Here is a 27,225-nt window from a genome sequence, read left to right as displayed (position 1 = left end):
TCCCCTTCCTAGAATCATGGTGCTACCAGCTGCCCAACTAGGAGGCTCATCTCAACCCAAAGTGTCCTGCTGCAGTTCACCTGCCAGCTCAACCCCTTGCCTGTTAACTGGAGACATTGCTGTTTGGACTATTGGCCATTCTCATTCAGGGCTAGGCCTTGAGTTGGATAGTTCTTCCTACCAGGCCTGATTATCCCCAGTTGCACACTCTCCCAAGGTGTTTTTAGACTTTTTTTTTGCTGGGTTTAGGTCCAGTTCTAGGGCTGGTAAAAATCACCCAGGCAAGAGAAGTGGGTCACCTGGCTGGAAAGAGTTAGTGGGGAAACCAATAGAAGGGATGATGTGAACATTGGCGTTTGGTGGCCAGCAGGTTGAAATGGTGTTCATCAAGACATGGAAGTAACTCAGTGCAACCATAGGCCTAAGCAATGCCTAAGGCCTGAATTTTGTCCCTTGTCAGAGGTTTATACTGTAGATTTACATGGGTTTGAATCAGTGAGTTGGAGTGCACTTTAACTGGCTAAAATTCCTCATTATAAAAACAGTGTTGACTCAAAGTCATGACAAATTATAGATCAGAGGGCCTCAGCGTAAGAACTGTGTCCTTGCTGATCTCTTCCCAGACCTGAAATCTTTCAACATGGTGGGGTTAAAGGAAGCCAGGGTGGGAGAAGGCAGCTCTTAACCTTTGGCAGCTTTCACACCTCACCCTGTCATGCACAAACTGTTGCTCACGTTCCAGGTCCTTGGTTTTGCCCTTAATTGTTGAAAATGCGCATAGAATTAACTTGAATAATGCTAAAAATCTGTGCTTTGTTAAGTCAGAACTTTTTATTCTCCAAATAGGTCTGGGAGTGGAATTTCTTTTTGTTTTACGTAAGAAAAATAGTTGGTTGAGATATTAGAAATGTAAATAAGTATCATTTTCTGATTTCAGACAATTTAGAAGCACCTTTTTATATCCTAACCATTGACGTGTCAGTCACTAAATAGTGCTTCATTTATTAATGCAATATTTTTAGACTTGATTTCCAGCTCCCAGCTTCCTCTTCTTCCCCCTCCTTCCTGCCTCTCCCCAATTACAGTGTCTACTGCTAAGACTGTATTTTATTTTCTCACCCCATATCTAGCACAGTGCCTGATATCTAATGACACTAATGCTGGATAATTGTGAGCATATATTAGATTATGTATGACGTTTGCTAGACAAGAGCATTTTTTGGAAGTGGCAGGTTCTGAGCAGAGGGTTGTGGGTTTGTCCAAATTCCCGCCTGTGATTGAGTTAACCCCAGCATGTGGCCCCCTTGGAGTGCAGAGCAGCCCAGTTTGATCTCAACAAAGGAACGTTGTCTTCAGACATGATGAAACCAGCCCCTCTGGGGACAGCCTCCCGCCGTTGCCAATGCTTCTCAGAAACTTGTTCGTTCACTTGGAGGGTTTTTACCAAAAGAGAGACATTCTTGGTGGATTTCTTGGGTGGTGCCACTCCCTCACAGGGTACACTGCACAAAAGCGCAGACTGTTAGCCATTACTAGTGAGAAGGGCATTTCGTGGGACAGATTATATAGTGAGGTTCTGGGAGCACATTTCCTCCCTCATCTTGGATGTTGCTCAGTAAGCATTTATTTACTGAATCTTACCTGATTGGAGGAGTGAGGTGTGCAGTTGCTTTACTGTTTTGGTTTAAGTTTTAAAAATTTTTTTAAATTAAATTTATTGGGGGGTAGCCCTGATCGGCAGCTGGCCTGTGCACCGGAGGGTCTTGGGGTTCAGTTCCTGGTCAAGGGCCTGTACCTGGGTTGTAGGCTTGATCCTGGCAGGTTCGGCAAGTGTGGGAGGCGTGTGTGTGTGTGTGTGTGTGTGTGTGTGTGTGTATGTGTCTCTCACATCGATGTTTCTTTCTCTCCCCTCCCCCATCCCTTCCACTCTCTAAAAATCAAAGGGAAAAATATCCTCATTTCTTGAGAGAGGATTAAAAAATGTATTGGGGTGACATTGGTTAAGGTCAGTATGATCAAATATGACATGATCATATTTGGTTTAGGTTTTAAGCATGAATTATGTGTCCTGATTTTCACAGTCTTTCTTCCCCCATTCTTCTTCTTTTTTTTTTTAATTGTTGACAGTATTACAGATATTCCCCATTCTCCTCCCCTCCTTTTCTCCCCTGCACCCAGCTCCTGCCTCACCCCAGGTCTTCACCACATTATTGTCTGTGTCCATGGGTCATGCATATATGCATATAAATTCTTTGGTTAATCTGTTCTCACTATTATTCTTTAGTGAGGGGCAAATTCCTCCCTGTGGGTTCAGGAAGTTTACTGGGGTATCTCATGTATATTTCTAAATGTTCTCGGCTACTGGAGGGCACTGTTATTTCCTTAGAATGTGTGCAGACCCTGTCCTCTCGCTAGGGTCACCTGCCCTATGTCTTCTCTCCCAGGCTAAGGTCTCCTGCCATTCCCCATGTCTGATGGGTGGGAGCCTCTTGCTCCAGACACAGGCTGGTCCAGTTTGCTGCTGCACCTGGCCTCCCAGGAGCCTGGCGCTCTTGGCTGTCATTTCATCAGAAGGGGAAGAATCACTCCTCTGTTTTGTGGGTTATCAACCTGTAGTGCTTTGTGTGTGGGGAAGGTCTTACAGGGACTTTTGGCAGTTAGCCCTTTAATTTATTTGGTTTAACCTCCCTCCCCTGGGAGCTAGGAGCCTGGGGCCTCAATTCCTTGGAGCCAGGAACCTGGGGCCTCAGAGCAGCACATCCTGCTGCAAATGGCATCACCTTCCTCTCACTCTGACCCATTGCCCTTGGACCAAGTGCACAGTGCCCCTTCCCCCTGGCCGAATGTTTTCCTAGAAGCCTCGTTGGACCCTGGTGCACATAAACTTCCAGAAGGTCCAGAGAGGGGGAGATACAGGCAATCCTGGGACTAGACTGTAGATATTCTGAATTCCAATCAGTACGTCTGATGCTGGGAGCTGCAGCTGCCCTCCTGACCCTCCAGACGTGCCCAGACATAGAAAGCCCCAGGCAGTCGCAGCCCAGGCTGGTGGGATGGCATTCGTAGTGCTTTTCAGGGGAGCTGATATTTTGCACCTCATTCAGAACCTGGCACAGAGCAGGGGCCCATAGACGGTCTTAATTAGGACATTAATATAGACTTTGGTCCTTGATCAGCTTCTCCTGATAATTCTTTCCATTTGAAACTTCAATTTCTTGAAACCTTTTTGATCCTTAATAACTTGGTTTTATTTCCTGCCCACTGTGACTCGAAACTATAAAAAAGAAAAAAATAGGGTTTGGGGTAGGGAGAAACCCATTATTAACAAGTCAGGGTGACAGGTTCAATTTCTGGTATCACTGGACCGGGAATTTGATTGGCTTAGTTCAGTATCTTGTGCCGGGCCCTTTTGTGGGAGGCTGGTACCCAGCCCTAGCCCAGTCTCAGATTGGGGGTGGGGGTGGGGTGGAGGGTCACATGGTTCAATATATGGCTGTTTAAGCCGAAGGAACAATGGGTGAAGCACATTCTCTTGGGAGGGGGTTGGGTGGGGTAGGCGGCGTTTCCCTGTCTCCGGGAGATGGAACTATGGGAGTGCTACAACAAAGGTTCTCTTGAATCCACGGGACAGTGAGTAGCCTCACTAGGGGCTACTAACAACATCGACAGCCCTCACATCACGTCTCTTGCCTCTGCAATATCTTTAAGGAGGCTCCGAGGATCATGGCAGCATCACAAGCCCACCTGTATAGCACAGAGCTTGTACTTTCTAGAAATACTTCTTTGAGACGATGTTTATAAAAGACTCTCAGTACATTGGTTTGTACAGCTCCTGTGTTGCGTTTTGGGGCCAAAGCCACACTTTCATAGACCTGAACTCATTATATCCTCACAACAGCCCTATAAAGCAGGTGTTGTTGCTTTCATTTTCCATAGGAGACAACTGAGTAGGTGAGAAGGTGAGAGACTTGCATAATGAGTCAGAGGAAGACTTAGGACCCAGTCCTCTGACTTCCGGTCCAGCATCTTTCCCCCATACACCAGGCATCTGTATGCAGAGCACCGTGCTTCCCTAGGTGTTACAGAGAGATAAAAAAGAATTAAGCTTACGGTCTAGTTGGGATAAGCTGCAAACAACATCCATTAAGACAGTCATTTGAGAACTGATTGCTCTGTGCTGGTGATTGTGACCTTGAAGTACTCACACAAGAGGACATGCAGAAATTACAGGCTGCTTTGAAGGTCTGGGATGCGCTGTGGATTGAAGATAAGCCTAGAGGGAATCAAGGTCACGTACTTGTCCAAATCCAGGAAAACCTTGCAAACAGCCAAAGTTATTTGTTGGTAACACTGAGCTGGAAGGTTACCACTCTAAAGTCTCCAGGATGGGTCAGCATTGCTTCTGGGGCTTAGAGAGGAGTGTCCCAAGTTGTGGGGAGAAGAGGGCTCTGAGTGCTGAGGACAGAAAGGTGTCTACCAAGGATGCTGAGCGCAGTGCAGCTGTGATATGAAAGCCTGAAGGGCAGGATCAGAATTTTTTTTTGCATTGTCCATACAGTCATGTGGCTCAACATTTTTTATAATAATAAAAGCGTAATATGCTAATTAGCCTGGACAGCCGCATGTCCTTCCAGACGACCTTCCAGACGACCTTCCGGATGAAGCTGGGACTGCGAAGGCTGAACCACTTACACAAATGTTGTGCATCGGGCCTCTAGTAAAAGTATAAAAGGATATATGAGGAATATTTCTTCCCCTTTTGTTTTCCCAGCCTCCCAATTCTCCTTCCACAAACAACCAATTACTAGCTTCCTTCCAGAGATTCTTTATGCATGTGCAAGTATACACCTATACATCTATATCATCTCTCTCCCTTCTCACGTAAATGTAGTATATATCACATGCTGGTCTGCACCTTGCTTGTTTTAACTTAATTCATCTCGTAAAGCTTTCCGTATCAGTTTATACAGAGTTTTGTCTTTTTTAAAACGCTGTGTTGCTTTCCATAGTGTGCTATACCATCATTTATTTAACCAGTCGCTTACTGATGGAAATTTAGGTAGCTCTTATAAGCAAAGTGGCAATGAATAACCTTGTATGTATGTCATTTCACACCTGTGAGACTGCATCTCTCGATAAATCACTAAAAGTGGAATTTCTGGTTCAAATTGAGCCTTTGTAATTTTGAGAGATATTGATGAATTGGCCTCTGGAGAGGCTGTAAAAATTTACAAAATTTACACTCCAATGGCAGCCTGTGAGAATGTCTGTTTCCCCGCGCCTCACCACCACACAGTGTGCTATCGAACTTCTGCACCTCTGCAGAATGGAAGTTGAAAATGGCATCTCTTACTTAGAGTGCTCTTGAGCATCTCTTCATATGCTTAAGATACATTTGTATTTCCATGAGCTGGCTATTCATATATTACACTTATTTTAAAATTGGATTCTTGGTCTTTTTCTTATCAGTATGTAGGTGCTTTTTATATATGAGGGAAATTACTCCTTTGTCTGTGATGTGAGTTGTGTATATATATATATCCCTTGGTTTGTCTGATTTTGCTTAAAATGGTTTTGCTATGTGAAAATTTTATAATTTTTATGGAGTCAAATTTATCAATATCTTCTTTATTTTTATTGCTGACATTATTGGAGATGTCCCCATTTTTCCCCTTTTTGCCCCCTCTACCCAGCCCTCGCCCCCACCCTCTCTTCCCTTTGGCCATCACCATACTGTTGTCTGTGTCTATGGGTTATGCATATATGTTTTTGGGTTAATCCCTTCTTTCATTCAGTCCCCCAACCCCTACCCACTCTAACAGCTGTCAGTCTGTTCCAGTATCCATGCCTGTTTCTATTTTGTTTATCAGTGTATTTTGTTCATTAGATTCCACATATCAGTGAGATAATATGGTATAGCAGTATTTTCTTTTATGGATTTTGCATCATTGTTTTAAAGGCTTTCTTTTTCTAAGGCTGCAAAAAGGGTTTTCTTATGGTTTCTTCTAATACTTTTATGACTTACCATTTTCCCCAAACCAATTTGATCTATTTGGTTTAATGTGCAAAGTATGCCTTCAATTTAATTTTTGCTCTAGAAGGTTACTCAGTTTTCTTGAGTAAACCACATTTATTGAGTAAACCACATTTTCCTACTGATTTTAGATGTCATTGTTACTATGCTGTGGACTGAATTGTGCATCCCCAGAATTATATGTTGAAGCCCTAACACTCTGATGTGACTGAATTTGGAGATAGGGCCTGTAGGAAGGAGTTAAGGTTAAATGTAGTCATAAAGATGGACCCTAATTGGGTAGAACTTGTGTCTTTAGAAGAAGTGAGAGAGAATCCAGAAGAAAGGACATGTGGGGACATAATGAGATGGCAGCTGGGAAGAGAGGTCTCAACAGAAATCACCCTGGGATTTGGATCTTGAACTTCTAGTCTCCAGATCGAAGAAAATAAATGTCTGTTGTTTAATCCACCCAGTCTGGTATTTTGTTATGGTAGCCTGAGAAGACCTATACATACTAATTGTCAATGCCCATGAGTTTTGGGTTGACCCTGGAGTTTCTGAATTGTGGTGCAGTTTCATCCCACCATATTACCTACCAACTAGGCAGCAGGGAGAGTCAGGGCTCCTTAGCCTGGGGAGACAGAGGGCCATGCTGAGGAAAGGAAGTATCAGGTAGTCCATGGGAGGGGAGGGGCAGCAGGGAGGGGCCGAGATCAGCTGAGAATTAGAGCAGTTAGAGACAGACCGTCAGAGCATGGAGGTGACACCACCCAGGGAAGGGACAAGTGGGCATGGCTGGTCCGGCAGGAGGAAGCACTGAGACAGATATCTTGGGAGCTGACAGGGGGCTGCTGCACCCAGGATCAGAGATAGGAGAGAAGGGGGACTCTGCAGGGAGTAGTCTTCATTTCCAGATGTTTACTTCAGGGTCTACCTCAGTAGCAGTTCAGACTCCACTTGCTTTGATGCTTCATACCTGCCTCAAACCCCTGGCTCCTTAGGGTCCCTCTCTATTCCAAAAACGTCTCTGCACTGTGCAGTTTGCAGCACTAACTCTCTAGAAGTGGCATCTTTCTATTGTATATTTATTTTTATTTAAAAACTAGAGGCCCGGTGCATGAAAATTCATGCACTGGAGGGGGCGTCCCTCAGCCCGGCCTGCCCCCTCTCACAGTCTGGGAACCCTCAGGGGTGGGAGGCGACCTGGCGATCAGGGGAAGGCAATGCCCCATCACACCTCTGCTGCTGCCACTGCCGGCAGCGCAAGCCTTGGCCGGCCCTGGTTACCTGAGCCTTGGGTGGCCCTGGGAGGCTGGGCAGCCGACAGCTGAGGCTTGCCTGTGCCTCGGGCCGGCCCTAGTTGGCTGGGGGACTGAGAGAACTGGGGGACTCTGGAGGCAGGTGCGCAGTGCCCTGCCAGGGCTGAGGGTACTGAGCGCTGCCATCTTGTGGCTGTGGGTGCCACCATCTTTGAGGGCGTGACAGTCAATTAGCATACTCCCTCTTTATTGGCTGTGGGCACCACCATCTTTGTGATGGTATGAGGGTCAATTAGCATATTCCCTCTTTATTAGATAGGATTCTTAATGTGTTCTGTCTTCTTTAAGCAGGGAAAACATAAGTGAGTGGAAATGTCTCCAATATTAGCTGCCTATGCCCTCCTTTAACCATTCCATCCCGCCCTGCCCCTGCACCTTGTCCTCGATGCTGAGGCCCTGCCCCGGCTGCTCTGCCTCAGTCCCTCCTTTGGATCATCCTGCTCTTGGCTCTGCTTTCTGGATCCCAAGTCCCTTCAGAAAGCCTCCTCACCAGACTGATGCTGCACCAGTTCAGTTTTATTATAGTGAATGGGGTGGCTCCCTGAGGCCTTGCAAAACTAGGTAAAAGACAGCTGTCTGTCTGTCTGATCTTGCCATGCGTCTGCGTGCTGGCTGCTGATTTCAGTGTCTCCCTGGGTGAAGAACAGAAGGGGCCCCAGAGTGATGGTCACATCCTTGGGGAGGAGTTGGGCAGCCTCTAGGGAGTATATACTCTGCTAGGATGGTTTGCTCCTCTTCACTCTGTCAGTCTGGGTGCCTGGGGTTCCAGAGGCATCCTCGCCACCTCTTTGATCCTGTACTCTGAAAGCCGGAGCAGCTGTTCGACTCAGCTCCAGCAGAAGTGCCAGCCCAGGGTGAGGATACTGCTCCATGGGGGCAGGACCAGGGCAGACCGGAAGGGCTCCACCAATGACCTCTCTGTCCATACCTCCAGCCGCACTCAGGCCTGGCACTGGTGCCTGGACAACCATGACAGCCCCTCCCTGACTTCTCCCCCAGTGCTCTGCCTCCAGCCCAAATAGTGCCCCGAGGGACCCAGCCCCACAGTAGTCAGGGTTTTCTATTTCCTGGTGTGTTAGCTGCAGACTCCTCAGATGTGGGTTGGCCCCAGGCCCCCCTCCCCCATATTCTACCTCCTGCCGAGCCGAAGAAGGTGTTAGCCTTTCCCGAATTCCTCAGCCACCGTGATCTCTCTTCCCCTAACCCCCGCACCATGTAGCATTCACCATATCCTGTGCTCCTTGCCTTTTCCTGTGTTTCTGTCTCATTTGTCCCCCTCGGCATCTAACCCCCATGGGGCCAGCACCATGGTTGGTTAGGGAACACCCAGCAGAAGATCAGTGGGAGGTGACCCAGGGCCCCCAAGAAGGTTCTCTCGCCACTAAACTTGGATAATGTGGCTTTGATTTTTATTAAGGGAGTGATAAGTGGATTTTTTTCTCTAGACGTGATTGTGCTTTTTTCTAATTTTTCCAAGGTGACTATATTTTATGGGAGAAAAAAAATCTAAAATACAGACAAGAACAAAGATACTATAGTTAAAACTCTGTAATTCTGTTTTCACATGACATATTTTGAGGTCTATGTTTATCTCTATTAATATATATAGTTCTAGCTCATTATTTAAGCTATTGTATAATATACCCACATCATATCTTGTCTCTTCTAATCGATGGATCTTTAGGCCTTGACTATTTTTGCAGGCAATTCTTAGCATCTTGTACATCTGCTCATGCAAATACACAGCAGTTTTTCTGGGGGTATAATTTTGGGGCCATGTGGTATATATACTTACAAGGGCACCTACATATACTTGATTCTGTCAGGTGTTTGTAACCATCTGTACTCCCAACAACAGTGTCTGGAAGTTTCTTCCCCTTAACTTTACCTTGATATTCTTCAACTCTGTTAGGTTTAGGTATTTTGATTGGGTGCTGGAATGTGGGGCAAAATTTCCAGAAAATTGACAAATGAGGAATTCCTCCTTACAGCGATTCATCAGGTTAGGGCTAGATTATTTGTTCAACCACCTGATGTCATCTTCTCAGGTTAAAGATTTGTCCTAAGTCACCATCTCCCTGGGTGTAGGTGGTCACACTAGACTCGGTGCTGTGCAGATGTAGCACTGCTTCTGTGGATGTGTCTGAGGATCTTAGAGACAGTGGGGCGACGTGTCGGAGAGCTCACTGGGGTAACTAGTCCTAGAGGACCTGGAAATGGGGGTGGTGGTCCCAGTGCACGAGGCAGGAGCAGGGTGATGGGACGCAGCCAGGTTGGAGCTATGGGAAATGTCCTGAGCTGGGGTTGGGGGAGACGCTACAGCAGCTGTGGGCAAACTACGGCCCGCGGGCTGGATCCGGCCTGTTCGGCTGTTCTATCCGGCCCACGGAGCCGAAAGAGTGGAGGGTTCTCTTGCTCTCCCCTCCGCTCCTTCACCAGCAGCAGTGTTAGCATGTATTAGTTCACACAAACACTCCTTCCATGCTTTTGTTCCGGCCCTCCGGTCCAGTTTAAGAACCCATTGTGGCCCTCCAGTCAAAAAGTTTGCCCATCCCTGCAGAGCCATGGCTGAGAAAGAGCATGAGGTGGCAAGAAGGCAGCGTGCTAGGAAGTGGTCTCCTGGAACCTCCACTTCTTTTGCTAAACCATGCCAGGTCCGTGCTCGCTGCATGACTCAAAGGACTCACCTGACGTCTGGCGCACATCATAGATCTGGCCCGATATGGTGCTGTCGTGTGTCTGAAGACATAATAACAGTAATGCTGTTACAGTGTGCCAGGTGCTAAGTGCTTTGCCTATATTAACTCATTGAATTTCACAGCACCCCTAAGGGGTAGATATGTGTATTACATCCCTTTACAGGGAAGACACCGAGGCACAGAGGGCTATGTGAATTTGGCCAGGACCACGTACTCAGAGTCTCCAAGCCAGGATCGGACGGACCCCAGGCAAGCTGGTTCCAGGGCCCAGGCCTCCACCCGCTGTGTAGTGTCCGGACACAACAGGGAGGGGTGAATAACTAACTCGCTATTCATACTTTCATATCTGGTTTTGAATTTCATTTCCACCCTCGAGTCAGGGTAAGTTAACACTTTAATGAACATTTCTAATTGAGCCTCGGCATGTAACTTAAACAAGAAAATAGTCCATCTTGTGAATAGAGGCATAAAGGAAAACAATCTAATTGGGCTTTCTGCTTTCTTTCTGTGATCTTTGGGTTTCATTCAGTTTTTAGCTAAGGCACAGAACAGGATGAAGAGTAAAATAACTAATCAATTATTTGAATTTGGTTTCTCATATACAACCCAGCTTCTTCTAATCCACTCTCTCTTGTTCTCCCCTGCCCTGAATTTACTGGTAAGGAGTAAAATCATCATTGTATAACTCCTTTTTCAGATGGAAACTGGAAAACTCAGTAATCTGGATTTTTTTCTCTGGGCTGGAACCAAACATTTCAGCCAGCTATCTGGGAACATCTGAGCAGCTGTCCGTATTCTCTCATTCTTGTCGGGTTCAGCCTAGAGAGTGGCATTGGCCTTGGAGAGATACCCGTCTGCGGTGAAGACCCACCATCGAGAAAGATATCCCCAGGGTTGGTCCAGGATCCCACCTGGCGCCCAACACCTGGTGCAGTGACAGACACAGGCGAGCCACGCCTGCCTTGGCACCTGCAATGCTAGTGCGTCATGAATGGGCATCCTACTTTTCTCTGAAGGAGCAGGAATGAAGGGTTTCCGCCTCTGTTTGTCTTCTCTCTGCCCCTGCCCTGTAGAACGCCTGCCTCATGCTGGATTCTTAATCTAAAGAACAGAGACACTTCCCTTTGGCCTGAGAGCTGGGGATTCTTATCAAAAGTGACATTAAAAAAGTGCCAGACTGGCCTCCCCCCTCTCTCCTGCCCATCCTTCATCACTCCTGCTGTCTCCATCACTGTCTTCCCATCTCAAGACCTGTCTCCACTTCCTGGGTCCCTGGAGAGAAAGCATGAGCTCATTGTTTTCCAGTGAAAGACCAGATTTGGTCTCCTTCTCGCCTCGTTTGTCTGTCAGAGCCTGGAGATTGATGAGCCTTCCTCCAGCTGAAACTGTGCCTGGAGGAGCCTCGCCTCGCGCACTGGGGGTCTGTGTGCTGGGGCGGGAGGCGAGGGCAGCAGCAGTTGGGGGCTCTGAACTTTCCAGAAGGTCGTTAGGGATGTGATGGGAATAAGGAACAGGTTATTTACTACACCCCAAATGGTAATTTAAAGCCATATCTCACCATCTCATTCTCTCCCAAGCAGCCTGATTCAAGCTGGAAAGTACATGAGCAAATTGGGGGAAAAAGGCAACCAAAACCTTCCGGGGAAGATGGAGGAGTGTGGCAACACCTCAGTCTGCATTACCTTTTGTGAGGAAGTCACTATGTAATGACCTTTTAAAATGCCTTGTTTAAAATAGGCTAAAAGACTCAAAAGGGGAAGACATTTGCAATCAGGAGTGAGGAAATTAGGATAAAAAGTTTGTAGCTCCCACCCAAGGTGAGGTGACCTTTAGCACAGAAGGTTGTTAGATGCCACAATACTAAGTCAAGGAAAAGAGTCACTTGGTAAAGTGATGGAAAGAACCTGGTGTGTGAATGGGTGATCAGAGCAACAGGGTCCATGCTCTGTGGGGTCATTGGGGACCATCCACATCAGGTGCATGGTGTACCTCTCTCATTAGTAATGTCTTAATTGGAGTGTTGACCATTGGACGATGTCATAGGACAGGAAGGAACATGGGCAGTGGCATCTCCAGTGGGACCATCCTGCTGGAGAGGGGAGACCAGATGGCCTGAGGGCATCTAAAGCTCTGTGAGCTTGGAGGTAGGTGAGCAGGGTCCGTGGACACAGATGAGTAGCCCGGCAAGAGGATGCTCTGGAAATTGTCCACGGGTCTCATGAAACAGGTGGGTGAGCGCTCAGCCAGGAAGCTGTGATGCCGAGAGACTGAGCAAGCACTCTGGAGTGACTGTTCCCTCCTCGGAGGTGCTTCCAGGTGGGTTGGTGGGGTGAATGGTTTGGCAGGGTCTCTCATGATATCCAGGTAGACGAGGCAGGGGAGTGGGTCAGGGAGGTGGGTCAGCGAGCAGAATCCCTGGCAGGCCGAATGGCCCCACCTGAAGAGCTCTCCTTCAGTGGTTTGATGTCTGGTCACAAGGAAATCTGTGGTGTGTGTGGGCAGCTTTCTGCTCCCAGTGCTGCCCTGATGAGGGTTTTAGTTATGACTTGGAGGATGGGGATGGGCCGCTGACAGAGTGCATGGGACTGAACGACAGGATCACAATCCAAAAATTTCTTCAGGGGCTGGAACACATTGGAGATTCTGCAGGAGGCAACAAAACAAGACACAAAAAAACAACCACTAAACAAGAAAAGACAGCTGACCATGCACGTGGTGGCCTAATAGCTTCCCTGGAGGAAAATACGTGGGCACTATCCCCTCTGCGTGAGCAGCCTGGGACACGGCTGCCCATAAGCGCACAGGGAACTGGCTGCTTCCACAGAGTTATGGCTCCCAGAACCTGGAGCTCAGAGTCCTGCAGGTCTTTCACTGGCCTGACTGTAGGAGGGAGAGATTGTGGTCCGTGTGGCACTGGAGAGATTTCGACACAGAGTCAGAACACTGAGGGGAAGACCGGGGCTGTGCTGAGTTTTTACAACTGTGGTCGCAGACCCTGAAGTGTCTAAGTTCTGGAAGGAAAGCAGAGACTGGGGTGGGAGGGCGAGAGTGCTGTCTTTAAATATTTATGGGCTGTTATATGGGCACGGGATGGTGTCCCAGAGACTAACTGATAAATGATGCGAGCACTTATTGAATGTTTACTAGGGAGCAGGTTTTTTTTGCATGGGTTATCTCATTTATTCCTCATCAATCTTTTGAGGTGGGTGGTATTATTGTAGATGGGGAAATGAGGCTCAGAGAGGTTGAGTAACTTGCCTCAGGGGCCCTCTGGTAAGTGGCTTGTCCTGAGGTGGGGACAAGGATGTGGCAGATACAAGGGAGCAAACACTCAAGCTGTCCTTCATTGCAGTGCGCCTGCGAGCTGCCTTCTCTCCAGCTCGTTAGGGGAGTGTTGGAAGCAAATGCTGTCTTCCTCTGATAAGAGCAGCAAAGTCTAGACGCTGCAAATCCCAGTAAATGGAAAAGTTTTGCTTTATTTATTCCCCATGGAAAACCTTGGAGAAGAGCTTGATTTTTCCCAATTTTTCTTCGAGTGTTAGGTGAGCATGTTATGTGACACATAAGAGCTGTGCGTTCTTGGCAGGATATGGATACCTCTTCTGAGCCTTGATGCCCTCATCTGTGAAGTGGGGATAATAAGAGGATCTCACTTTTAGGTTTAAATGAGATAATGCTATATCATAAAGTCACTTAGAAAGCATTCATTGAGCACATGCTAACACTCATTTTAACAGTAGCACCACTTAGGCCATTGGGTGTACAGAGATGGAAAGCACAAGCTCCCCTATCTCAGAGCTTTTACTACAGAGACATGATTACTATACAAATCCCTGTTACCGTAGTAGCCAGCAGAAGGATGGGCTGAGGGGTCAGGAATGTGTTGGTGGGTGCGCGGGGGGCTGGCACTTGGGAGCAGGGTTCTTGAGAATGAAATTCCATGTGTGTGAATCAGGAGCGCCTGAGCACTGATCATAACAAACATTTTTGTAACGTAGAATGGAAAGGAATTAAATATTTAGGATTTCGCCTATGCAGTACATACAGAATGGCTAAGAAGGCTATGCCAATGCCACAAGCACCAAAAACAAAGCAGACAGAATGGAAAGCACTTGAAAGCATTAAAAATAAAAATGGAGGTAACACTTTTGCTCAGTCTGAAGACAAGAAAACATCCCTTCTGGCCAGGCCTGCAGTAGCGCTAAGCCTTGCAAATCCTTTGGCTCAGAGCAGCTGGAAAGAGCAGAGGCACTAAGGAGGCATGGGAAGGTGCATCTTAAATTGCAAGAGCCCTTGTCAGCATTGCTGGTTGGTCGGTTGCCCAAGGTTTGCCCTCCTGACTCCTGTCCCCTTCCTGCTCTGCTTGCGGACAAAGGTTTGGGGTTAGGGGTGGGAATCCCAATCCTCGTTGGCCCTCCTTGAACCTCTGGAACATTCCTGGTTTCCATCCTGTTTCATCAGGGACACTGTTTTGCTTCTGATGTCAAACCTTTAACCCCCTAAATGCCAGCGTTCCTCTGCTCCACGTTGTGGCCGGCTACAGAATTCAGCTGTAATAACGCTGAGACGTCTGATCTGCGCCTGTCCCAGTTCCCTACAAGAAAGTCTCCCTGCTTCCTGTTTCTGCTAAGATGTCATTTTAACTTGTTTCTTTGATTTTGAGAAAATACCCTTTATAGAGGAGACAAAGTCCAAAACTTAAAGCTTTAATTGGTTTCATCTTTTAAAAAAATGTTGGGTTACATTTTTTTCTATATTCTTTGCTTTCTACTTAATCTTTCCATTTATTAAGCACAGAGCAAAGGCCTCAGGCTAGAAAGATGACTACGAACTGTCAGCCCCGCGGGCAAGATAGTCATCAAAGTGAGGCCATGCAGGCGAACGCTGTGGCCACAGCTGAGGCAGGTCAGTGGGACAGACCTGGCGTTCTGGGCTTTGCCATTGGCACCGTGGGAAGAGGAGCAGCAGGCATAGTGACGTCACCTCCTCTCTTACTTTCTTCCTTCATCAGTAGACATCTAGAGCTCCTTTATGTATAAGGCACCATGGCTGCAAAACAGTCCTATTTCTAGGGGCTCTTCACCCAGGCAGCCAGTCATTGCAGCCACGGTGTCAGAAACCACCATGCTCACACAGGGACACGGGCTTTCCTCCAGCTCCCGAGTGACTCTGGGAGGACCTTCATCTGTCCAAACTCTCCCTCTTCATCAGTCAAATGGGTTATCCTATATAATAAAAGGGTAATATGCAAATTGACCCTAACAGCAGAATGACTGGGAATGACTGGTCACTCTGACACACACTGACCACCAGGGGTCAGATGCTCACTGCAGGAGATGCCCCCTGATGGTCAGTGCGCTCCCACAGGGGGAGCTCTGCTCAGCCACAAGCCAGGCTGACGGCTGCCAGCACAGCGGTGGTGGCAGGAGCCTCTCCCGCCTCCTCAGCAGCACTAAGGATGTCTGACTGCAGCTTAGGCCTGCTCCCCGCTGGCAAGTGGACATCCCCCGAGGGCTCCCAGGCTGCCAGAGGGATGTCTGACTGTCAGCTTAGGCCCAATCCTCCTAAGCCAGCAGGTGGACATCCCCTGAGGGGTCCCAGACTGCGAGAGGGCACAGGCTGGGCTGAGGGACCCACCCCCGAGTGCACAAATTTTTGTGCACTGGGCCTCTAGTTTCTCTAATATTTATCTTGTGAGGGTGGCAGGATAAAATATGAGTGTCTGGCATATGGAAGGCATTGAATAGGTGTTTTTTTGTTTGTTTGTTTGTTTTTAAAGAAGGAACTCTGAGATGAAGGGAACACGCAGACTCTCAGAGGTGGTCAGTGGTCCATCCCTGTGTCTCTAGGAACTTCAGATCCCCACAGAAGAGAAGAACAGAAGGGTGTGGGGGAGCTGAGAAAGAAATGGGGGAGCTCAGCTCTGGGAGTCCATGCCACCCTTCAAAGTGGCCTCAGCATTAAATGGGACCAATCTCTTTTACTTACTGCCATTCCCACTGTTTTCAAACATGGAAACCACATGCACTGCTCTCCATTAGGGGGTCCTTCTTAGTTTGCCCTCTCCCCCAAGTAGAGGAGACAGGGACTTGGGGGCTCCCAGGAAATGGGAGGAGAAACCAGTGATGTGTGCATGTGAGTTTCAGGTCAGACCCCAGAGGCCATTCTCCGAGCAAGCTGTGCAGAGTGCGCCCACAGTTACCCTCCCAGAGGATGGGTGCCTCTCGCCCCATCACTGAGGGCTGCCCTCCTGAGCGGTGACTCTCCTGTGCTCCTTCAGGCCACCCAACAGGAGCCAAGTGGACTTGTGAAGTGTGCCATGTGGGGTGCTGGGTGCTTGACATGGGAGCTGTCACCTTGCTGGGGAGCACCCACTGCCACTGTGGCTGGAGTCGAGGAGCACCCAGGGCCCCGAGAACCACTGCTCTGATTCTGTCCACAGAGACCCTGACTTATTTCAAGGCCTTGTGCACCCTGGGTAGTTCTGCTGGACTCCCCAAGACACAGCTTTCCAGAAGAGACCAGCAAGTACTCAGAGCCAACAGCTTTATTTACCTTGTTGATCACTGATCAAGTAACATGCCCTAATATTCATTCTTCATTTATCCAAATATATACTGAGGGCTCGCTGTGTGCCAATGGCTTGCCTGGCCCTGAGGGTAGAAATGTAAACAAGAGACTTGGTTTCTGATTTGATGGACTCACAGTCTAGCAGTAGAAACTGTGCTTTGGATAAAAAAGATTTGGGGTCGGAGGCATCTGGGAAAGTCTCCGTGCCAGACCTGTCCCTCTGGGGGTGTCACAATGTACATTAAAACTCTTAAAGTCCTACAAAAACATTTAAATGTTGTCTAGCCCAACTTTTCTTAAATACATTTGACCATCACATAACCAGCCTCATTCCACTTTTTTTAGTTTTACTGAGATATAATTGGCATAACATTGTATTAGTTTGGTGTGTACAATGTGTTGATTTGCTATCCTATATAATAAAACCCTAATATGCTAAGTGTCCGGTGGTCCGGTCAGCCATTCAACCAATCAAAGCGTGATATGCTAATGATATGCTAATGCTGCTCAACCACTCTCTATGACATGCACTGACCACCAGGGGGCAGACACTCTGACTGGTAGGTTAGCTTGCCAGTGAGTGAGACAGGCCAGACAGGCCCTGGAGCCCTCCCGTGGTCCCTCCCCGGCTGGCCAACCTCCTTCATCCCTCCCCAGCCCCAATCGTGCACTGGTGGGGTCCCTAAGCCTGGCCTGCGCTCTCTCGCAATCTGGGCTGAGGGACTCCTCCCCCACGCCCCCAGTGCACTAATTTCGTGCACCGGGCCTCTAGTATGTATATATTGAAAAATGGTTACCACAGTAAGTCTAGGTAACATGCATCACCTCACATAGTTACAATTATCTCCTTGGGATGAGAACTTTTAAGAAATTCTCTCCTAGCGCTTTCAAATATTCAATGCAGTATTGTTAACTACAGTCACCATGCTGCATATTACATATCCAGAAAATATTTATCTTATAACTCAGAATTTGTATCTTTTGACCATCTTTGCCCATTCCCTCCCCCCTGCCCCCATTGCCCTGTCTCTGGCAACCCCCAATCTGTTCTTTGTATCTATTCCAGGACTGACTAGCAGACCCTGAGCAATGGATGAATGGATTACTCTAAAACACGTTTCTGTGAAAGAGAAGACTAAGGGGCTGGTTGGCATAAGGAGCCAAAACAGCCCCGATTGCCTGCCTCCTTAGGCTTTTATTGTAACAACAGCTTGAACTGAAATTAACCTTTAGATACAATCAGCAGGGTAAGAATCCTTGAGAAAGCACATGCTTCTACAAGGTCAGGTCTTAAAGACTAAACATAGAGATTCCAGCAAAATACCCAGGGCCCAGACTTGTTTGGAAAAGTCAAGGCAGGGGCTGCCACCTTCGGCAAGGTCCCCCAGAGGGCCCCGACCTTTTGGAGAATCCTCCTTACAGACTATCCAGCCAAGTCCTGTGCTTCCCCCACATACCTATAAGTTTGTTTTTTTAAGATTCCACATTAAGTGAGGTTCTATGATATGTCTTTGTCTGACTTATTTCACCTAGCAAAATGCCTTCAAGGTCCATCCATGTTGTTGCAAGTGGCAAGATTTTCTTTCTTTTTTTTTTTTTTTTTTTACGGCTGAAAAATATTCCATTGTGTATATGGATCTCATATATACATATTCTTTACGCATTTATCTGTTGATGGCCACTTAGTTTGTTTCCATGTCTTGGCTGTGAATAATGTGGCAATGAACATGGGGGTGCAGATATCCCTTTGAAATAGTGATTTCATTTCCTTTGGCTAAATACCCAGAAGTGGAATTGCTGGATCATGTGGTCATTCTAGCTGTAATATTTCAAGGAATCTCCATACTGTTTTCCATACTGGCTGCACAGATCACTCCACTTTTAAAGTGAGGGGGTGAGGGAGTTCTGTTTCTGAGTCTTCCTCAGGCCCACTCTGGCCAATGCTGGGAACAGTTTCAAAGTAGTGGGTTTGTCTTTGGAGCTTACCCCCCACCTCTTCAGGAGCTGCCATGGGTCCTTCATGCCTTTCTCAGCATCTCTTTTCTCTGCTGCTTAGGTTCCCTCTGGTCTGGAGGGAGGGGACTGTGGAAGCCCATTCTCATCTAAGCATTAGTGACTCATGCTACTCCTTCAGACTTATTTAAAAGAGCTTTAAAAATGGGTGCCTAAGAGAACAATATCTGACCCAAAGGAATGACTCTAATGGAAGAATTGAAAGTACTATGGCACCTGCTCAGGGAAGATAATTTTTGGTGGAGTGGGGGTGGGTCCCAGCGCTGCCTCTGAAATCACTCTGCCTAAGAAGACTCCTGCTATTACTCTTGAGTAATAGACTCCTTCCCTAAGTAATCAGGATACACGTGAGAGGAAAACCTCCTGCTGGTATGATTGTAAGGTGTGGTTAGATCCAGACTTCAATGTGTGTGTGTCCTGGTCTCTGTGTCATCATCTGTCCCGGGTATACCTGTGCTCTTGTTCTTCCAGCCTCAGAGGGAGTGAGCCTGTATCTGGCCCTTGGATCCAGTCCCTGCCTTGTACCTCTTCTCTGCTCCTGAAGACTGGCCTGCCCTCTGGCTTCCAGTTGGGTTCAGCTTTTGGGGGGAATAGGCAGGAGATGACGGAGGGAAGAGGGAGAGGTTGGGTGTTTATACCCTGCCCCCTCACCGCAGGTTGGCTGTGACTCTCTGCCAAAGGCTGCATCACCTCTCCATACAGCCACCCTCTCCATGTCAGGTGACAGCTCCCTTTCTGGGCCTTTGGGTTATGCCAACTCCCGTTGCCAGCCCCAGGTCCCTGCACCACCCTCTGTGGGTCTGTTTACATCCTCTGCCCAGCTTTGTAAATTGTCCCTTTTTGAAACTCTCCTCCTTTCCCCATGTGGCTATCCTGTCTGTCTAGGACCCTGACATGTAGGAGGGTCACCAGCTCAGAAGGTTGAAGGTGTAGAGTGCCCCTTACCCCCAAGTGCCTCCCATCTCCTAGCTGAGGCTTCCTGAGGGGAGGCTCTGTCTCTGACTGGAATGCAGGAGTCTGGAAGACAGGCTTGATCTTCCCAGGTAAGGCCCTGGGCTTTGCCACTGCCTCCTAGGTGGCCCCTCTTCACCATTCGTGGCAGGAAAACCTGTTTGCATTGGGAAGCCCGCATTCTGGGCACACGAATTTGGTGCCCAGATGGTGCTTGTGTTTACAAAAGCCCAGCACACTGACAGGACCCGCAGACACATGAATAAATATTTTGCTTCTCTTCTCAGGCAATATTTAAGTCTTTCAAACCTAATTGCTGTCGAGGCAGGATGCTCGTGTCCCTGAGGCAAAGAAACAGTGAGGCCTCCAACGGGGCCACAGCTGTGGCAGAGGCCCCGCCAGGCTCCCTGGCCGGCCACCTGAGGTGTCTGTCGCCAGCTCCTTGCTCCTGCCGAGTGCGCTGGGGGAGATTCGGGCTAAGGGAGGTGACTGCAGCCCACCTGGAACCTGTGGTTATTTGTTGAGTTGTTTTGACACTGAGATAACCTGAGTTTAGCCCCAAATCAGGTACTTTTCTGAGACATTACTGGTGGGCGCCAATCTGGCTGTAACCAGTGGGATTTTGGGAGTATTTTGTTTGATCTTCAAATTGTTGCGTGTAGGGCAGCTGCTAGCTTCTATGACACCCTTGTGCAGGTTAGACTGAGGCATTCCCTCTGGCAGGGGCAATGCTCCCCTATCTCAGCAGGGGGCAAGCACGGTGAGTGGGGCAGTGGCTGGATTTCAGCATCCGGTATCCTCAGAGGTGTTCTTGTCAGGGCATAACCTGCTCAGTGGTACCTGTCCAAGGCAGTACTCAGCCAAGGTAGTTGCTGATGGTATTCTTGTTAAAATCCTCTATCCTTTTATATGTTTTAAATCTTTCCTGTTTCTTTTCTTCCTTTTTTTTTCTTTTAAAACACTGTCCTTTTTGCCCCTTGGATGACATTTCCAGGTGCAGTGAGAGGCCCCTGTGTGCATTTGCCATTTCTTCCATCTCACTGTGACTAATAAGCCTCTCTGTATACTGTCCACACAAGGAAGGAGTGTTGCTGTTGACACACAGAGTTCTGCAGCAATCACGTCCTTTTATTCATTACGTTCGAATTTGCCTCAATTATGTCAATCCCCTGTATATAATAGAAGCTGTTGGATCCCTTGCCCACTGTGGTCTTATAAAGGGCACCTCATATTAGTCATTCCTTTCTTCAAAGCACATGTTATTGGTGCTCACCCTGTGCTGGGAACTAGGGAGATAAAGATGAATGGATAGACAAGTCCCTGCCCTTGAGAAACTCATAATCTAGTGGGGGAGTGAGGCATGTAAACAGATAAATCACAGCCCATGGGTGTGCTTGCTGGGCAGGACAGGAGCCCGAGGAGGAGGGGGTGGGGCCAGTGATGCCTACTGCTAGGCGCTGTGGGCACAAGGAAGACTTTGCTAGGAGCTGCCATTTAGGCCTCCTCTGAGGACAAGTAGACATGTATCATGTGAAGAAAGGCAGGGAGGAGAGTAGGTGCAGTGTCCTGAACAGGTAGGGCACAGTCGGGGCAAGGTGGGAAGGGCCACCTGGCTAGAGCCCAGGGTGTGTGATGACTGGGCTGAAGGGGACCTGGAGTGGGGGCTGGGGCTTTGTGAGGAGTATGGGGTACTGTGGGGGTAAACAAGACCACATTTTCCTTTCTGGAAGACACTCCAAGCAGCAATGTGGAGAGTGGCCAGGTGGGGGAAACTCAATCAGACAGTTCTGGGTTCTCATCCTTGAGCTGCTACTTCCTTGAGCAAGTCACTCAATATTCGTGAGCCTCCATGTTCTTATTTGTAAAATAGGGGGATGTTCATGATAACGCCTTCTTCATTGGGTTGTATGAGGATTAGGTAGGACAGTGTTCATGACAGCGTTCCTGCTGGTGGGATAAGTATGGGACATGAATGGGTTACATGTGTGGATGTTGGTTTCTTCAGCCTCCAGGAAGGCTGGGCAGGGCCTGGAAGCGCTTCTGCTTATCCCAAGTCCTCACACACTTCTCTGTGGGCACCATGACATAAGTCAAGGTGGGAATTGCAGATCTACAAAGCACTTGGCATGGCTCTCCTACCTAGTAAGTCTCAGTAAACAAGGCTGTCCACTGACATCAGTCCTTATTCATGTGACTACTACAGAGAGAAGTGGGGAAAGAGAAGAGAGGCTGGACCTAGGGACATTTCTGAGGTAGAGCTGGCAGAATTTGGTGGCCAGTTGGATGTCAGGGAGGAGGGGCACCACCGGAGAGGAGGAGGCCTTGGGATGATTGTGGGATCTGGGATGTCATAGACCAGATGGGAGGTTGTGCTAGTAATGGAAACTGGAGTGTGTGGGTTTGAGGTATGAATGTGAATTGAGGAAGTAGAGACCCATCTGGTAGCCTACTTTGTTCCAGGAGTAGCAAGTTAGGGAAGAATGAAGACAAGGTGGCGATGTGTCAGGGGGAATGCTGGGGGCATGTGAGAGACCTCAGGATGCTGTAGGCTAAGGAGACAGAAGCAGAGGATTTGACAAATCAAAGACAAAAGGAAAAGAGTGCATAGCACTTTGCCCAACTTCACTTCTTTGGATAGCGTCTGTCCCATTGGAGAGTGGCTGCCAATAACTGGCAGTTGGGCAGCTGTCCAGGCATGATTTACAGGAAGGCATTGGTTTCACGAGAGGCACTGTCTAAATTATTGCACTTCTCCAATTGCCAGGTTTCCCTGCTGACAGTGAACCAGGGGTCAAACAATTCAATCAGGTGCCACCACTTATAAATTGAAAATCAGTGGGGTGCAAAATGGATTACCATCAAAATCTATTCAGGTGCAAAACCAAATTTTAAAACCCCTAACCTTTAAAAATCATTCCTTTCCTGATTCTTCATGATGCCCTGACATTGGGTTTTAATATCCCTCAAATAAGCAAACATCCATGGAAATGCCTGCAGGGACTAAGAGTATCAAGGGAAGAACTCCTAATCATGCCTTCCTGTTGGAATTTGCAAACATGGTGGATTTATGAATTAATACATTGGCAATTCTATTACCTTCTCCAAGGCAGAGGTTCTCAAACTTAAGTGTATAACAGAATCACCTGGAGGGCTTATTAAAATTGAGATTGCAGTCTTGACCTCAGTGTTTCTGATTCAGTAGGTCTGGGGTCAGGCCTGGGAAATTGCATTTCTAGCAAATAATCAGAGGATGCTGATGCTGCAGTCCCAGAACCATAGCTTGAGAGCCTCTGATGTGAAATCTTGGAAAATTTTGATAATTTGACTAACCAAGCATGCATTGGTCAATAAAAACAAATCAGTAAAAGTCCTATTGGACCAGTTGTTGACTTGTTGAGTGTGTTAAGGGGCTTTAATTTTGTCCAAGAAATCTGAGAAGAGACCGATTCAAGGAAATAGGGATTGATCTGAGTGCTTTGTGTTCACAGGTAAGGTTGGGGGATGGGATATAGAAAAGGGAAGCGGCCCCTCTAACAAATGACATCATTAAGGTCAAAGCCTGCTCTCTGTTGGTCCAGGGGTGCAAACCAATAGTGTCTTTTGATGCCTTGACTTGAAAGTTGAGTTTCTTAAGATTAAACAAACATGGGTACCACCTTCTTATCAAGCCATCAGCCTAAACTGTGGCCCTCCCCATCTCTGAATGATGCTAGAGATATGTTTTTTTATTTATTTATCTAAATTGATTGGTGTCTGATATTAGTTCTTCTCTGTTATTCTTTTGGAGTCAAAGTTACTGCCTTGCATAAAGAGTAGGTGTCACTAGGGTCAATATAAAACTGGTCCCTTTCCCCAAAGAAAAATGGATCCTGGAAACTGCCCCCAAAATGATTGCTGCCTCATTAACATTTGGTTTCCTGTCTATCTTTGCCAGGAGAAATTGAGCGATGCACATACATCAAATACCACTACTCCTCAGCCACCATCCCAAGGAATCTCACTTTCAACATCACGAAGACCATCCGCCAGGATGAGTGGCATGCCCTGCGTAAGTACACCCGATTCCTTCTTTGACTGTGACCTTTGGAGGGCTCGGGGGCTTGAATGCCCATCAACAGCTTGGTCTGGACAGATGGATGTGCCTCCTTCTGAGGGCTGTGGACAATCTCAGCACATGGAGGCAGGTCCTCAAAGTGTCCATGTCTGTGGGTCAGAATTGCCTCAGTTGGTTTTGATTGTATTATAGATCTGAGGAGTCTGCTTCTAAAATTAAGACAAAAACAAACAAACAAACAAACAAACAAAAAACAACTAGCAGTTAGACACTGATCAGTGATCATTCATCACTGCCCTGGTAGGCACTTGAGATTTCACCTACCTGACCCAACCAACTCCTGGGATTTCATTTGAGCCTGTCTCCCAGTTGCTTGGAGTATTATTGTGGCAACCTGTTAATCCCTTGTGTCATCCTTTGCACATGGTGTGATTGCTGTTGGTTTAGGGCTACATCACTTTGGGAATTTGCATTCGGGTGGGGTCCCCTACTTACAAGTTTTTGTTTCCCTCAGAGTGATAGGCTTTGGGACCCTGGTTCTCATGCAATTGCTTAGCAAAGATCACAATGTCTGCTTCTATTGTTGGGGAATTTCTTGGTCAGAGATCCTCAGAGACTTAAATTATGATGGAAGTGTGACTTAATGAGCAAACAGAGCTAGCTGGCTATTTTTACCCTTCTGTTCCATGGGGGCTACCTGCTGTGTGTCATGAAACTCGCCTTCATTGCTGGCACGGTTCTTCAGGTGAACACATCCTTACTCCTTAGTAAGCCTCATGCTGCCCTTGTTTCTTGTCATTTCTTTCCTATTCTGGCTTTTTTCACATGTCTCAAGGTTAAGATTCAGTTTACATTGCTATGTGAATGAGGGCCTTTTACTGTTTCTTGATAAAAAGGATGGTAAACTTTGATGAAGGCCAAAAACACCTTTCTTCTCCTTATTGCTGCCTGGTTATTTTTTGCATGCCTGGGCCTTCCAGGTATATTTCACTTTTTGGTTTGGCTTTAATCAAACAACCATAGTTTGGAGTGGGAGGTGAGAGAGACAAGTAGAAGTAAACAAAAAAGATCAATCATTCATTGGTTTCAGGAAGAAGCTGTGGCCAGGATGGTTGTTCCTACCTGCCACTAGCTCGAAATGATATGGCAGATGTCAGTGGATGGAAAGGCATTACCCAAACGGTTGTCCCTACAAGCTTTGTCATCATGAGAGACACTAACCGGGAAATGGGCCAGAGAGGTCATGTTCAAAGACTGTTCCTATGTGCTAGCCATTCAGTAAAGCACACCATATGCTATTTAATCCTAATGTGAGTGTTGTCTCAGAGGGTCTAAGAATTGGGCCTATTAATTTCCTTTTTGGAGGTAGACATGTAAGGAGTCAACTTCATAAATACATGACCATGGCTGCTTATTTCTCACATTGCATTGGTCTAGTGCCGTGGTCGGCAAACTGGCTCGCGAGCCACATGCGGCTCTTTGGCCCCTTGAGTGTGGCTCTTCCTAAGCCTTAGGAGTACCCTAATTAGTTAATAACAGTGTACCTACCTATATAGTTTAAGTTTAAAAAATTTGGCTCTCAAAAGAAATTTCAGTCGTTGTACTGTTGATATTTGGCTCTGTTGACTAATGAGTTTGCCGACCACTGGTCTAGTGTAGTCGGTTATAGAAGCCTTAGAGGCTTAGAGGAATGTTCAGGATACACAATAGGCCTTGCTGAATAACCACTTAAATATAATTTAAGTCATAGTGGTTATAATAGAATATAAGGAGGAAGAAGTTATTGACATAACAGCTTCAATTCAAATTCACGCAGTTCAACCAAAGTTGCTGTGTTTCTTTATGTACCGTCACATGGTGGATACTGAGGCCACAGCTTACATCTGGAGGCGAATGAGGGTGGGGTAAAGAGAGATACATTCACACAGCAAGTGATTATGAGGCAATGCCATAATTATGATAATTATGATATAATAAAATTGTTTCTAGCAATGAAAATAGTTTGTGAAAGTTTTTCAGCAAGGAGGAGGATTATTTTAGCATCAATTGCAGTCAGTTGCACAGATGCACTTCAAGGGAAACCTGATAAAACTCTTTTGGCTGTCTATCCAGTAGACTTCTGGAATTCACGTTGGTCGCAGTACCACTGAAAATATGTTGCATGACACTGGTGGAGGAGGGAAGAGGCTGATGCTGAGGTTCGTGGAATGTTCTTGAGCCTGATGTCTCCAGGGTCCTCATTCCTGAACTGTAGTGCCGCTGGGTTGTGCAAAAACCAGTGTGCAGCTTATGCTGTGAATTGAGGTGCTCACAGATCTATTTTTAACTGATCGAAACCATCTCCACCACTGATATTTGCAAAGGTTTGGGGCACCACGTGTTGGTGAAGTGGAGGCTGCCCTTTAGTGTGAGATTCATCTGCCTCTCTCACTGAGTGGCCTAATGGGCTGTTGAGTAGGCAGAGAACATTTGCCATTCCTGACATCGATGGCAGCTATTTTTAGCCAGAGGGCAGGTGAGCATCTGTCTCATCTGAAGTTGGTGCTACACGTCATTGGCAAAGCTGGCATCCTGGGGACACATGGTAAATGTCCATTCTAGTTTTCAAAGGTCAGATAGTGATGGCACATAAACCTCCTTGGAAATAAAGTAGAAACTGTCAAAGGTTAGCAAACTCCTAAGATCAAGCTCTGGAAATTAAAAAAAACCCCCAAAACTCTAACTTATTTACTTGAAAGTCCTTTGCTCTTTAATTTTATTAATGGGATCAAATACATTCATTTGACACTAAATTGGTTATTATTTTATAAGTTGACCATTCTATCTTACATTCTATAGTTTTTCTCAGTAGATAATTTTTGCCAAAGTGAAGAATTTTGATTTTGTTTTCTGAAACAACTGGCAAATATTTTGGACTTTGGTTAAATTTAGACTCTACATTTTTCGTCAAGAATCTGCATGTGATCATCAACCGTTGATGAGGAAAACAATTTGCAATAGGAAAACACACAGTTTGGTTTGAAATTTATGCCAGTGGCTTTGGAACAGTCAGCCCCACCCATGGGAGGCATAACTATTTGGCTGTGAGCTCATTCACCTTATGGTCAGGCGAGCAGCATGTGAAAAACTTCAAATCCAAGTGCAAAGAAATAATAACCACCTTGGGACGTAAAGGCCAGGACACCACGCGCGCATGTGTGTGTGTGTGTGTGTGTGTGTGTGTGTGTGTGTGTGTGTGAGAGAGAGAGAGAGAGAGAGAGAGAGAGAGAGAGAGAGAAAGAGAGAGAGAGAGAGAGAGAGAGAGAGAGAGAGAGAGAGAGAGTGTGTGTGTGTGTGTGTGTGTGTGTGTGTGGTGGTCTCCGTGTATGAGGTCTGAATGCTGAGTTGTCTGAGTGACGTGGTGACAAGCCTCTGGCTTTGGATTGCATGGTGATTGCTGGTGACATATTGTGTGTGCGGTGCCCGTTTGTCCTTCTACCCTGACCCGAGCTCCCTGGGAAAAGGCAGAACTCCTTCTGGAGTTGGGACCAGTGGCCTCAGTCCACCCTGGCCTGGCCACCTGTCCAGGGCAGCCCACCTGCCTTCCTGCCTGCCTGCCCAGGC

At 47.1% G+C, this 27,225-nt stretch overlaps 1 protein-coding gene across 1 annotated transcript in view; it reads left to right on the top strand.

Moving 5' to 3' along the window:
* The window catches only part of TMEM178B (transmembrane protein 178B), a 348,193-nt gene that overhangs the window by 88,905 nt on the left and 232,063 nt on the right, over nt 1–27,225 (top strand). Inside the window, exon 2 of the mRNA XM_036328533.1 lies at nt 23,503–23,616. Coding sequence (XP_036184426.1) covers nt 23,503–23,616 — 114 coding nt within the window. The remainder of the gene's footprint in view (nt 1–23,502; nt 23,617–27,225) is intronic.

The sequence above is a fragment of the Myotis myotis genome, unplaced genomic scaffold (assembly GCF_014108235.1).
Source record: "Myotis myotis isolate mMyoMyo1 unplaced genomic scaffold, mMyoMyo1.p scaffold_m19_p_11, whole genome shotgun sequence".
NCBI lineage: Eukaryota > Metazoa > Chordata > Mammalia > Chiroptera > Vespertilionidae > Myotis > Myotis myotis.
This window is presented reverse-complemented; position numbering and strand designations above follow the sequence as displayed.